The 12,881-nt window shown below is 59.5% G+C and overlaps 6 protein-coding genes across 6 annotated transcripts; 2 read left to right on the top strand and 4 right to left on the bottom strand.

Annotated features, from left to right (window-relative positions):
* Window positions 1-86: 86 nt before the first annotated feature.
* On the top strand, window positions 87-2,573 carry A1Q1_03904 (uncharacterized protein; the record flags this gene model as incomplete). Its single annotated transcript, XM_014322329.1, has 5 exons — window positions 87-122; window positions 172-303; window positions 353-456; window positions 516-715; window positions 778-2,573. 5 exons carry the CDS (start codon window positions 87-89, stop codon window positions 2,571-2,573), a joined length of 2,268 nt encoding a protein of 755 aa, XP_014177804.1.
* A 101-nt stretch (window positions 2,574-2,674) lies between these two features.
* A1Q1_03903 (VpsB) lies at window positions 2,675-4,933 on the bottom strand (the record flags this gene model as incomplete). The annotated part of the gene is made up of 5 exons (XM_014322328.1): window positions 2,675-4,126; window positions 4,458-4,550; window positions 4,626-4,683; window positions 4,732-4,778; window positions 4,844-4,933. 5 exons carry the CDS (start codon window positions 4,931-4,933, stop codon window positions 2,675-2,677), a joined length of 1,740 nt encoding a protein of 579 aa, XP_014177803.1.
* Window positions 4,934-5,253: 320 nt separating this feature from the next.
* On the bottom strand, window positions 5,254-6,427 carry A1Q1_03902 (uncharacterized protein; the record flags this gene model as incomplete). The annotated part of the gene is made up of 3 exons (XM_014322327.1): window positions 5,254-5,574; window positions 5,652-5,787; window positions 6,381-6,427. 3 exons carry the CDS (start codon window positions 6,425-6,427, stop codon window positions 5,254-5,256), a joined length of 504 nt encoding a protein of 167 aa, XP_014177802.1.
* Window positions 6,428-8,867: 2,440 nt separating this feature from the next.
* On the top strand, window positions 8,868-10,520 carry A1Q1_03901 (metabolite transport protein GIT1; the record flags this gene model as incomplete). Its single annotated transcript, XM_014322326.1, has 2 exons — window positions 8,868-9,955; window positions 10,001-10,520. The coding sequence occupies 2 exons, from the start codon at window positions 8,868-8,870 to the stop codon at window positions 10,518-10,520; spliced, it is 1,608 nt and encodes a 535-aa protein (XP_014177801.1).
* A 188-nt stretch (window positions 10,521-10,708) lies between these two features.
* A1Q1_03900 (uncharacterized protein) lies at window positions 10,709-11,662 on the bottom strand (the record flags this gene model as incomplete). The annotated part of the gene is made up of 1 exon (XM_014322325.1): window positions 10,709-11,662. One exon carries the CDS (start codon window positions 11,660-11,662, stop codon window positions 10,709-10,711), a length of 954 nt encoding a protein of 317 aa, XP_014177800.1.
* A 141-nt stretch (window positions 11,663-11,803) lies between these two features.
* A1Q1_03899 (phorphobilinogen deaminase, Hem3p) lies at window positions 11,804-12,483 on the bottom strand (the record flags this gene model as incomplete). The annotated part of the gene is made up of 2 exons (XM_014322324.1): window positions 11,804-11,932; window positions 12,001-12,483. 2 exons carry the CDS (start codon window positions 12,481-12,483, stop codon window positions 11,804-11,806), a joined length of 612 nt encoding a protein of 203 aa, XP_014177799.1.
* Between the last annotated feature and the right edge of the window lie 398 nt (window positions 12,484-12,881).

Here is a 12,881-nt window from a genome sequence, read left to right as displayed (position 1 = left end):
TCCCCGCTTGATCACTGGCTTACTCCAGTCTCTGGGCTTTTCATGCTCGAGACGTTCGGGGAGGAGAGAATCCCTCCCTCCGAACTATGTTCTTCCGTATCGTTGCGATGCTCCAGCACCCAGTGACCCAGTCTTCGTTTTCGGTGCGGCATTCCTCTCATCGTCCTGTAGCTTACCTCAGACGGACCAAGGCGCCCAAGTCTCAAACGAGGCAAGAGCGTAGGCGGGCACTTTGGCTTGCATGATGAAGAGTCGAAGAAGCTCAAGAACATGCTGAGCGCATGGGGGATAGCGTGGATCCAGGTGCGTACACGTGAAGAAAGCGAGACTGATCTGATAGGCCCCGGGCGAGGCGGAGGCTGAACTCGCTGTGCTCAACAGAGTCGGAAAGATAGATGCGGTTCTCTCTGATGATGCGGACGCTTTCATATTTGGCGCACGGGTTGTCATTCGCAAGTACGTGCAATATCAAGGTCTGTTTCTAATCGTAGTAATTCCCCCGATCTCTCCGGCAGCAAGGCGGCGGGAGGTCCTCAGGCGTCATCTAAGGATGCGCACGCAAGAGAATACGTGTTGTTCCGCTTTGACGACATAGCAAAACGTATGATCTCCGAGGATTCAGCGCTGCAAACCCACGAGGACTGCCATCTGGCGATGGTACTCGTGGCGCTCCTCGCCGGAGGGGATTACGAGCCGCAGGGAATCGCCGCGATCGGTGAGACAAGCTGTCTTCCTGACTAACGTCAGGTCCGAAGATTGCAATGGGACTTGCGAGAGCCGGACACACCAGGGCGCTCGTGCACTACCTAGCCGACACTGACCGGTTCGCGCAACGGCTGAGGACATGGCGCGAACAACTAGTGGAAGAGTTGCAGTACGACCTTTCCGGTCACGTGGGGAGGAAGCACAAGGTGCTAGCTGAGAGGCTGTCCGCGATCGACGAGGAAACGCTTCTGGGCCAGCTACCTCTAGAGGCGTACCTGCGACCGGTTGTTACCCCTCCGATGGAACGAGAGCAACATTGGCGGCCCCTGACCATCTCAGAGGCAGTGAATTTCGGGCGGGGAACACTGGCGGGAGCTGCCGAGGTCTGCGAACGCTATTTTGAATGGGGACAGCCAGACCTCGTCGTGAGGAGGTTTGCTGCGAAGAATTCCGTGTTCTCCGCTGCGATTGTATCGTCTGCCCTCAAGTCTGAGACGCTTTCCGAGTCCGCCGTTGTGCGCGTGCATGACATCAAACCCTCCAAGCTCGACACGGGGTATCGGGACGTACGAGTGGACTGCAACTGGGCGGCTTACGAGGACCAATGCCGCTCGGCCATGGTCGGCTCGAGGCCTGATCCGAGCACCCTCCCGCCAGAGATGAGGCGTGAGCTAGGGCTCGTGGAAGTGGCGCGGCCTGCCGCGGCGCAGTCATCTGCAGCAGCTTCGCGCGTAACATTGCCCGAGTATCTCGTCAGGAAAGCCTGGCCATCGGTACTGGACGTCTACGAGAAGGAGCAAGCTGAGCGCGCCGCGTCGAAGGGGGAGAAGGGCAAGGCGAAGTCCACAAAGCCAAAGAAGCAGACGATTAAGGACTCCGGCAACATGAACATCCGTCATTTCATGACGCAGATGTCATCTTCGCAAGCGAGGCCGCACCCCGCGGTCGTGCCGGAGCCGAGCTCGGTCTCCCCGCCGATCGAGTCTGTCTCAAGACCTACCGGAGCCGCGAGGTCTCCTGTACCTTCCATCTTTTCTGAGTCGCCATCTCCGCGTCGGAGAGGGTCAGAGCCTTCTCCGGTGCCGACTTCACCATCTCCGCCGCCGGTAGAAACGTCATTTTCGCCGTCACCGCCACCCTCCTCTCGACGACGCGACCAGCCGCGCCTGTTCTTCACAGACAGCGAGGGCTCGGATTTAGAGGCTGAGTCAGAACGGTGCACGGCTCGGGACTCAGTGCAGGAACGAGGGACTGAACGTGTACCCGAACATGAGCCGGAACCGGAGCCCGAGTCTGATCATGACGACTCGGTCGTTGTCATCGAATCTCCTGCGCTTCAAGCGTCTATTCCGCAATTGTCTCCAAGCAAGCGCGGCCGCCGGGCGGGCTCTAAGAACAGCTCGTCGCGCTCAACGACGCCCGTGCCGAAGCGTAGTGCCGCCAGCTTCACCCGTGCGGGTTCTACCGGTGAGGGTACGAAGGACGACCCGATCTCGCTCTCAGACTCGGACGACGAGGACGAGTTCCCGATGCTCCGCGCTGCTCCAATTAAAGGCGCACGGCCAATCCGCACGACTGCCGCTCCCACGTCGTCCAGCGCTGCTTCCAAGCCGAGAAGCCGAGCTACCGCATCGAAGTCACCACCCAAGCCCAGGTCGCCCCCGAAGACGAAGAAGACGACACCTCTCGCAGCCTCCGCTGCGCCCGCAGAGCAGCAGACGCTCCTGCAGGGCTTCTTCAAGCCGACCGCCAAGGTAGGCGGCGCAGCCGCATCAGCCTCGAAGCCGAAAGCGAAGCCGAGAAAGGAGAAGAAGGAGAAGTATAGGGTTGAGGAGAAGGATGGCGTCGAAGTGTATCATTTCCTCTGAGTTAGAGTTCAGTTTCCAGTCGCCGCTCTGTTGTATTTTGGCACATTGAGATGTATCATAGGGATGGGCTACCGTTTTATCTAACATGCTGGATTGCGCGCTCACACTGGCGGCGTCCCGACACGGTTGACGCGCTCCTCCATCCTCTGCCTGACGTTGCCCCACAGCCGTCCCGCGCCGTCGCGAATGCCCTCTCCCACTTGCGCAATGCCCTGGAGCTGGAGGTTGACGTCGTTGTCTCGTGACCTGAAGAGGCCCGTGCCGCCCGCACCGCCGACGGAGAGCTCATACCCTCCCGCGCGGAGGTTGATGCTCGGCCCTCCAGGAGCTGGGGCAGCCACACCGCCCGCCGCCGGGGTAGGCGTGGACGCAAGACTGTTGTGGCTGCTAGGTACGCCGAGGTTGGGCGGGGGCTGGTACACTGTCTCGGGCCACGTCGTGGCCGCATTCGCAATCATGTCGAGGAAGCTCTCAGAGTTGTGCACGCAGGATCCGCCGAGGAGGATGCGCGTACCGCCAGGCCCGCCCGCGTCGCCCGCCAGACGCTGGTTCAGCAGCGCCACAGTCCGGCTCTCCTCGTACGTCGCGCCGCCGAGGATGAAGAGGATGATATCCTGCGGACGCTGGGTGCGCGCCGCCTCCCCGCCCTCTACGAAGGGGTAGGAGGACTCGCGCAGCCGGCCCTTCAGGAGCAGATCGAGCGTTTCGGCGAGATGAGGCGTGTGCTGCGTGTACACGTTCTCGACGCCCTTGAGGCCCTTCAAGGCTGACTTGCCGCGGCTGAACAGGTTCTCGTTCATGAACAGGTCGTCTTGCCGCTCGTCGGCACCGGCGATGTTAAGCATGACGTACACGAGGCGCGCACGCTCGGCGGGCACACCGGCTGCGAGAAGCGCATCGACGACAGAGGCGATCGCGTTTCCGGCAAACTTCTGGTATCGCAGAGCATACAGGATTGCGAGGCGGAGCTTGTTCGCCGCTGGCGTTTTGGGACTCGCGATGAGCTGCTGCACGCTTCGCAGGTCTGCGGCGTGGGACTCTTGCGAGGCAAGCGACTGCTCGACCTCACTGATGTTGAGCAGGTCGTCACGCTCAATAACACGCGAGAGCTCGCCAACGAGCGCGACGTGCTTGCTCACGTTGCCGCCCAGCCGCTTGAACTCGGGGTACTCCTCGACAAAGCGCTTCATGTCTGCGATCGTGTCGATGCGGTTCGCCGCCTGGCCTGCTGCTCCCATGGACGAGGTCTTGGCAGAGTAGTCTGTGACGTACTGCGAGAGCGAAGCACCGAGGTCGCCGAAGTTCTCGAACAGGTGCGCCGAGAAGAACGGGTCGCTGCTGGCTGACAGCACGAGGTCGCGGAGCTCCAGCTTCTCCTCGCCCGGCACGTGCACGCGTCCGTTCACAATGCCCAGCAGCTCGTGTACCATCGCTTCGTATGTCCACTGGCTGAGCAGCGGCGTTACCGGGTCGTTTCTTCGGTCGAGGATCAAAAGAAGCGGCGCGGGCCCCGCGTTCGTCCGGAACTCGAACAAGTCTCGGTATGGCGGCGTCTGGATCGCATTGTGCAGCGACTGAGCGAGCTTCCGCCCAGCAGCGCTCATGCGCTCCCATCGGATTACCGGACGCTTCTTCAATGACAGCAGGCACGCCAGAATCGCTCGCTGGTGCGTTTCCAGTACCGGGTCCGGGATGTTGTCAGGTGAAGGGAGATAGATTGGGGGCTGGCGTCAGCTGTCTACTGCAGAATGCAGCTCACATTTGAGGGCCCGGCGCCGCCGTCGTCGAGTGCAGCCGGTGTCAATGTAAACAGAGACGGGTATTGCGCCAGGTAGTCCGCGAAGTATTCCTGCTGTCAGCTACGGACAACCTATCGTAGCTCACCTGGACCTCCTTAACCACCTCGAACTCATCGACACTCGCCATCTCCTCAATCTGGCCCTTCGTAAGTACGTTCGAGAAGACTGTCTCCGTCAGCTAGGAGCAAACGTTTAAAGCTTACACAGCCAGTATCCCCCGTATTTCGGTTTCTGCAGCTCCTGCTTCACCCACTGCACTGACTGCTCTGTCGGCGACAAGAATGCGACACAGTTCAGGTGGCTCAGAGACTCTCGAGACACACTGAATGTCAGCTACCGATGCCTGACGCGAAGCTCACTTGTCTATTCTATCTGTGAGATACACCTCGTGGGCTAACAGTTCCGTCTGCGTAGTGACGAGCGAGACGATTGGTGTCTGTTGGTCAGCTGGGCAAGCGATCTCACCCGTACCGTGTGAGCATCGAGCAGCAAGACCTTCATTCCGGGCACCTCCGTGATCATTTTGATCACGTAGGTCTGCACGGCCTTGAGAACATCCATGGCGAAGGGGGTCGCAGTACGTGGGGTTGAGGGTATCAAGTGGTGGTGTGGATGATGCCGACACGACAACACTGAGGTGGAGGTCGTAAAGCTCGGATTCGTGTAGCAGCACAAGGCACCGACGTCACCGTAGCCTTATCTGGCGCAGCCTCTATGCAACATTTCATCAACAACCACTGCAACAGGCCGGAATGCAACACAGGAGCACCTCGTTTACTTTATTCATTTGCTTCGACTTTACATGTCGTCTCTTCAAGGATCACGCAGACAGCTTGGGACTTCAAACGACTCAAACTATCTAGCACCTAAGAAGGGCACGTTTAGCAGGTGCCGGAGGCGGCGATCTTGATGTCGGCCTTGGGCTTGCCGGACTGCGAGCCGAGGGACTCGATCTTCTTGACGAGGTCCTGGCCGCTGGTGACCTCACCGAAGACGACGTGCTTGCCGTCGAGCCACGAGGTGGGGACGGTGGTGATGAAGAACTGCGAGCCGTTGGTGTTGGGGCCGGCGTTGGCCATGGAGAGGAGGAAGGGGCGGTCGTGGCGGAGCTTGAAGTTCTCGTCGGCGAACTTCTCACCGTAGATGGACTTGCCGCCGGTACCGTTGTGGCGGGTGAAGTCACCACCCTGGAGCATGAAGTCCTGGAAAAGTCAGCTGGAGGTCTCAGAAGCGTCAGGTGGACCGTGCATGCGAGCAGACGGCACGCCAACCTACTCACAGGGATGACACGGTGGAAGCCCGAGCCGGCGTAGCCGAAGCCCTTCTCGCCAGTGCAGAGAGCACGGAAGTTGGCGGCGGTCTTGGGGACGACGTCGTCGAAGAGCTTGAAGGTGATGCGGCCCGAAGGCTGGTTGCTGCTCTGTTAGTAACAAGGTCAGGACGAGGGGAGTCGTGGACCAGCAGAAGGAGCTTCTCAGGGTGACTAAACTACAGCGGGCCAAGTGCTCAAGCTCGAGAGTTCGCTCGAGAGGGCGACACCGAGCGCCTGTCTCCGTATGCTCAGCTCGCTCCCCCTGAGCTCCTTCTGATGGCTCGCGAGAGAGATTGAGTTGCACCCTCGAAGGTGGGAGTGAAATTGGGCCCAAGCCCTCGGCATCAGGTTCCGAGCCTTCCAGACCACCTTCGGAGCTGCTTTCAACGCTCTTCTCGCTTCCAACGACGCTCCGGACGCCGTTTTCAACGTCAAAGACGGCTTACTTGATTGCGATGTCAAAATAGACGTTGCTGTGGCGTAAGCATATGCATAAGAAGAAGAAGAAGAAAAGAAGTCGGCCTCGTAGTGACTGAGAAAGGTGGACTGGTGGTGCCTGGCCGAAAGGTGTAAACACATCCGAGGCGGGTGGCATCCGACCGCGGCCGCCACGTTCGCCACGGTGGGAGCACACCCAGGCTGTCCAACGCTCACAGACACTCCGAGGCCGACGGGAAGAGGGGAAGAGATACTCACGACATCTTATGGGCGGAGTTCGAAACGAAGCGACGGGCGAAAGACATGGCGTAAACGTGCGATGATGCAATGGGGGGGTTTTATGCGAGTTGCGGATGAGTTGGTCGGTGATATATACAGAAATGCGATGCTGGTGAGCTATAAGCCTCAAGGGATACCAAGCTGCGGTACGCTCTGGGGGAGACACTCACTGTGACTGATGCTTTTTTCCTTGTTGATGAAGGATGAAGAAGGAAGAAGTGTTTTGGGGGGGAGGGCCAATGGGTATACCTGTAGGTGGGAGCAAGAGAAAGTGCAACGTCAGAGATTCAGGGTCTGCCACGTGGGTGGGCGGCTCGCCAGTGCACACAACGGCGTTATCGTCGCTCATGACAGTTCGCTTTGTGGCTTTGTGCACCGCGTCAAGTCAATGCCAGGTCGCCTCGCGCTTCGATGAGCAAGCAACAGTGCGAGAGCCGCTGCGCGCGGGACCGAGCTAACGATTCATGACGCGCATGGCGTCGGACGTGTGTCGCGATCACTTGGTAACCTGCTGAAACTGGCAGGTGTAAGGCATGCCAGGGGGATTGGCCCGCTCCTCTAGCCGCAACCCCAAGTTGTTGATGTGCTGGCGGGTAGAGGCTCGAGCACTCGAGCTCTGCTGCATTTCCGGGCTTCTGCGGTGCAAGATCCAAAAAGCTTGGTGTCCTTGTTGAGCCGCTGGCGGCCAGAGGCTTTCCGTTAGCGGTAGTGTTCAGCAATCTACGTGTAGCAGGTGCAGTGCGCTGGTAGCCAGTTCGACCAGCAACCACTGTTCCCTACTCGCGGTGCTCCTCATGTATCCCGTAGTGCAACACCTGGCAAGCTGACTGGAGCAGCTCGGACATGGGGCATAGCAAGTGTCCTTGTTAATGCTGAAGCTGTTGGAGGGAAACGGCATACAGCGTGGGAGGCTGGGACTAACCCTTGGGTTGTTTCATAACCCGATCGGCATTCACTAGTTAGCCAGGTGACGCAGGTGATTCACCGTGAGCATTCCACCTCGGGGGGCGAGGCTTCCGGTGTGTGAGCTGCAGCAACTGTCTTCCTCGCCCTCTGAAGTGTAGACCACAGCCTTCAGATTTCTGATTTCTGTTCTGCACATCATCTCATGTCCAGCGCGCCCCAGCAAACATCGAAGCAGACGGGCACTCTAAATGTGAGTCCTCAGTAATCTGCCTTATCAGTTCTTCATTGGAAGACCTCGTCATAGTCGCCCCGCCGAAAATTACTATCCTTCCTCGCCTCCGTTCCCTTCTTCTTCCCCAGTGCTCTGCACTTCAGCAACAGGCTCGCGCCAATGCTGTCTGCAAACCCATTCAATCTTCTCCCGCATTGCATTACACAGCATCCGCGCTGCACGTCGAACGCCGTCCCCCAAAGTTTGAGCAACTGAATTGGATGCCGATCCTTCTTCGCAACGCCGCCCAAACCTCACACCTCGCCTTCCTCGTCTTCCCTTCCTCGACCCTCCTCCCACCATGACGACGCTCATCGCCATCACATACGCCCTCGACAACTCCCACGTTGCATACGTGTGTGCGTGCCTGGACGTGCATTTGAGGTGGGCGGCGACCGAGCGGGCGGAGGGGACAACCTGCCCAAAACAAAGTGCTCTTCTGCTAGTGGTCTATGCAGTCGGCCTTAAGTTGTTTACCAACATCCGATGGGATTCATCCCTCGCGAGTTCGAATCTCGCAGAGCACAGTAACTCCCTCCTTTTACCCTTCCCTGCGTGCGGGAGTCGCGCACATCGCCTTCAGGAACAAAAAGAACGCACGAAACGACAACGGACGAACGGCAGATATGGAAAGTCACCGACAGCGGCTTTCATCCGAAGACGAGGGCTTTTTGCATCAGGAGTCCACCAGCCGCGTCTACACTACCACCCTCCATGAACAGAGCGCAACACATGTGAGTACCGCTGAAGGACACTTGCTATTTTGGAGTCCACAGAGCTTTTAACTGGTTTGCAGGGCGATTGCCAATGCCCCTCCCGCCTGTCGGAATTAGCCGACCAACACTCTTATCATGGGACCTCTTCTTCCTCAGCGCTTCCTGCTCCTGCGCTTTGCTCCACGCTCCAACGATCCAACGATGCCATAAACCTTGGTCAAAAACCCACTCCTACAGTGATCGCCGCTGCCCGCTCGTTTGACCAATTCAGCTCATGCTGCCCACGTTCATATCCGACAGGTATTGTTGGCAGTCAGTCATGTGGGCGGCGGGCAACAGCTAATTTTAGCACCTGAAAATACCTAAAGTGGCCGACAAAACGGCTAACGCGGTCATCCGACCACACGTTCGCTGCAGCAGCTCCGCGCGACATCCGGGCGTGACAAGGCGGGCCGCGAGCGATCGCTCCACTGACAAGATGCTGATCAGCGCCAAGCTCGTTACGGGCGGTAACTTTCAGAGATATAAGAAGAAATGGCGGCTTTTCTCTGATGCCCCTCACCGCCGCCCAACATGTCGCAAGAAGCGAAGGCTGATAAGTCGTCGTTCGAAGTCGACGATGAGAAGAACATTGCCGCTCTCCCCAACCAAGGGTTTGAGGGCATCGACGACAAAACCCTCCAGTACCTTCCGAAGGACATCACTCCGTCGGAGCTCGAGCGCGAGCGAGCTCTCGAGGAGGGCGAGACGCCTTCTGGTACCAAGAAGGCGACAGTCTCCGACTACTTCACTCTCCTGGCTTCCGGATTCGCGCTCGTCTCCGATGGTTACCAGAACAACCTCTCGACAGTGTTCAACCCCATTTTCGCTCTTCTCTACCCTCATGACTACACCTCTTCTGTGTCGACCCGTGTTTCGAACGCGCTGCTCGTTGGCGAAGTCATTGGTCAGGTCGTTGTGGGTTTGATCTGTGACCGTGTCGGACGTAAGACGGCCATGGTCGGAACAACGCTCCTTATTGTTATCGGTGGCATCCTGTGCACGGCTTCGACGGCCCCGACGCCCGCCGGCATGTTCTGGATGCTGACTGTGGCGCGTGGCACTATCGGTGTCGGAGTTGGTGGCGAGTACCCCGCGTGCAGCACCAGCGCCTCCGATTCTGCCAACGAAAAGTTCGGCCGCGACCGTGGCAAGATCTTCATTCTCGTCACGAACCTGATGCTCAGTATTGGTGGTCCTATCGTCATTTCGCTCTTCCTGCTCATCATCAACGGCTCGCACTACCACGGTGGTACAACCGGCAGCGACCGCTACAAGCTGCAGTACACTTGGCGCGTTCTCTTCGGCATTGGTATCATCATTCCTCTCTCGGTCTTCTACTTCCGTCTCAAGATGATGAACCCGAAGCTGTACCGCCGCAACGCGATCCGCCACAACCCCCCCTACCTCCTGATCCTGAAGAAGTATTGGAAGACGCTCATCGGCACGGCGGGAACCTGGTTCCTGTACGACTTTGTGACGTTCCCGAACGGTGTGTTCTCGAGCACGATCATTGCCAGCGTCACCCCGGACAAGGGCATCGTGCGCACGCTCGAGTGGAACCTGCTACTCTCCGTTCTGTCGCTGCCGGGAGTGTTCCTGGGCGCTTGGGTTGTCAAGTAGTGAGTCGCCCCAGTTTGCAGATACACCTGAAGCTGACCATGCAGCACCGGCCGCCGCAATCTCCTCATCATGGGCTTCATGGGCTACATTGTGTTCGGCCTGATCGTCGGCATCTCGTACCCGAAGCTGACCAAGGTCGTGCCCGCCTTCATCGTCATGTACGCGATGATGCAGAGCAGCGGCAACTTTGGTCCCGGCAACATGGAGGGCACGATCAGTGCCGAGTCCTACCCGACCTCTATTCGTGGTACTTGCTACGGCTTCAGCGCTGCCGTCGGTAAGGCGGGCGCGGCCATCGGTACGCAGGCATTCACGCCCATTCGCCAGCACCTTGGCAGTCGGTGGACATTCATCATCGCCGCTTGCTGTGGTCTCGCTGGTGTACTTCTCGCCTTCTTCTTCGTCGAGGACAAGGGCAAAGACCGCCTTGAGAAGGAGGACGAAGTGTGGCGTCAGTACCTTGTCGACCACGGGTACGGGGACATCCAGATGGGTGACGGCAGTGCTGGAGCCATGAGCGCTTCGGGCAACCGTGAGATTGAGGCGCTCGAGTTTGAAAAGTAGTTGCTGGGTTCAGAACGCGAGGGTATGCTATTAGTGACCGTCAAGATGGTGCGGATCAGTAGTCATAGCATAAAGATATACCAGGTACAGCGATATCTACAAGGCGGGGTATACTGTGTGAGATGAATGGTGCTTTGTTTGGTGTGCTACTGGCCATTGAGGAACGGCCACGGTCTAGCTTTTGTACTTTAGGCGGCGAGGCGCTGGCCCTGGCCTGCGTCGTGAGGGCACTCGGGCGGCGGGACGGTCTCATTCTCCTTTCCGGGGCGGGTGCACTCCTGCCCCTCGGTGTCGTCAATGGCGGCGCGGGCGGCGAGCTCGGCGCGGGACTTCTCGAGCATCTCCTCCTCACGCGCGCGGCGCTCGGCCTCGATCTCGTCCAGAATCTCGCCCGCTCCAACGACCCGCATCTGCCTCGCGCACTCCTCGCCCCAAGCCACCGCCTCCTGGTAGTTGGTGACCACGACGTCTCCAGGCTCGTACACGACCTGCCTCGAGCCGTCCGTGGACGTAACGCTCGCCTTGAGGTTGAGCTTGGCGCGGCGCTGGAGGAGCTTCGGCTCCTCCCCGGGCTGCGGGAAGGGGGCGTCGGCGGGCAGAATGCCCGAGAAGTGCAGCAGAGGCGAGCTGGCAGTGGGAGCAGGGAAAGTGCCGGGGGTGTACTGGAGCTGGGCGGACTCGGCGTCCGCACCCTCCAGCTCGGTGAGGTGCGTCTCGACGCCGACGGGGACGGAACAGCCGCCCTCGAGGACACGCAGGAGGCCGCGCTCGGCGCCCACGCGCCACTCGGTCGGCCAGTGGCCCACCGTACGGAGCACGTCGCGCGTCGCGGCGTCGCCCGAACGCGACTCGACGGCGAGAGCACCCTGGCCCACAGAGTGCATCATGTCCGGGAACTCGATGGGGCAGGTTATCCTCTCGCCGGCACCGAGGCGGTCGAGGCCGGAGATGGCCAGAATGAGAGCGGCGAAGGGAGAGTCGGGGGCGTCGAGCTTCGCGAGACGGGTGTTCAGGTTACCGCGCTGGAGGTTAGCTACACGCGCCGCGAACACAGCTAGAGAGATGGAGTAAAGGGGCTGAACGTAGTACCACCACTTCGGGCGCTCAGGATGCGGACAGCATAAGGTAGGGCGGAGCTGCATGCAAGGCATAAGGTAGGGCGGAGCTGCGAGCAAGGCATAAGGTAGGGCGGAGCTGCGTGCAAGCGTACACACATGTACACACATGTGCTGACGATACACTGCCCGGAATCACACGAGCACACACTGAGACTCATGTCCGGGTTAAGACCCTCCTCTCAAAGGCCAGGTGTTGGAGACCTGGGCCGAATTACGAAGCTCGCCCGACCTGGTTGCACTAGCAGGGCTCTGCTGCAACTCGCACGGCATGGTAGCCGCCCGTTCCGACAGACCCTGCGCAGTGCGGCCCACCTAGCTTCATCCCCTCACTCAACCCATCCGTAGCTGCGATCAGTACTCACCATGTCGGCAAACTTGAGGTCGGGGTAAGCGCGCGACAGCTGGGCGATACGGCGAACAGAGCCAGTACCAATGACGGCACCCTTGGGCAGGTCCTTGAGGCTCTTGTACTCGAGGCCCTTCTTGACGACGAGGGCGTCACGGGGGTCGTGGCGCTCGAGAAGACAGGCGATCTCGCAGCCGTCACGGAGCAGCGTCGGGACGTCCTTGCACGAGTGGACGAGGACGTCGAAGCGTCCGTCGAGAAGGGCGGCCTCGAGCTCGTCCGTCCACAGGCTCTTCGCGGGCTGTCCGCTCTGGTACGGCTGCAGGAGATGCAGGGGCGTAGTCTGGTTGCGATCACCGACGGTCGTCATGTGGCGAACGGGGAACTGCGCGCTGTTGCGGAGCGCAAGGGCATCGGCGACGAACTGCGTCTGCGTCAGAGCCAGGTTCGACTTGCGCGTTCCGACGACAAAGGTGTCGGCGGTCTTGGGGGCGGCCATGGTCGTTTGATCAAGGTCGGAGTCGCGGAGACGGCCGGAGGTGGGTTGAGAAGAAAAGAGTAGGATGAGAGTCGTGGAGAGGAGCTAAAGAAACGTAGATGTGTCACGGAGTCGAGGCGATTGGACGCCGCGTCGATGGATATGAGGCGGGCTGTTGCTAGCGTGTGTCGCGCTGTCTCTTGCGGGTGCCGACGACAAAGTTGGAACTTTTGCCTGTCGAAGCAACTTGACGGTGGTTGAAACCCCGGAACGTCGGTGCAGCCCCTGACAAAGGTCCCGCAACTTTAGGCTCTCTCCCCGAGCACTGAACCATTCGGCCGGCCAGTGAAAGCCGGGTGTCACGTGAGACCTATCACGCATCGTGTGATAGTAATCAGTCCGCACCGTCGGCCGTGGGA

Source organism: Trichosporon asahii, assembly GCF_000293215.1.
Source record: "Trichosporon asahii var. asahii CBS 2479 unplaced genomic scaffold scaffold00070, whole genome shotgun sequence".
Classification (NCBI taxonomy): Eukaryota; Fungi; Basidiomycota; class Tremellomycetes; order Trichosporonales; family Trichosporonaceae; genus Trichosporon; species Trichosporon asahii.
Note: the sequence above shows the minus strand (reverse complement) of the source record. Positions and strands in the feature narration are given on the sequence as shown.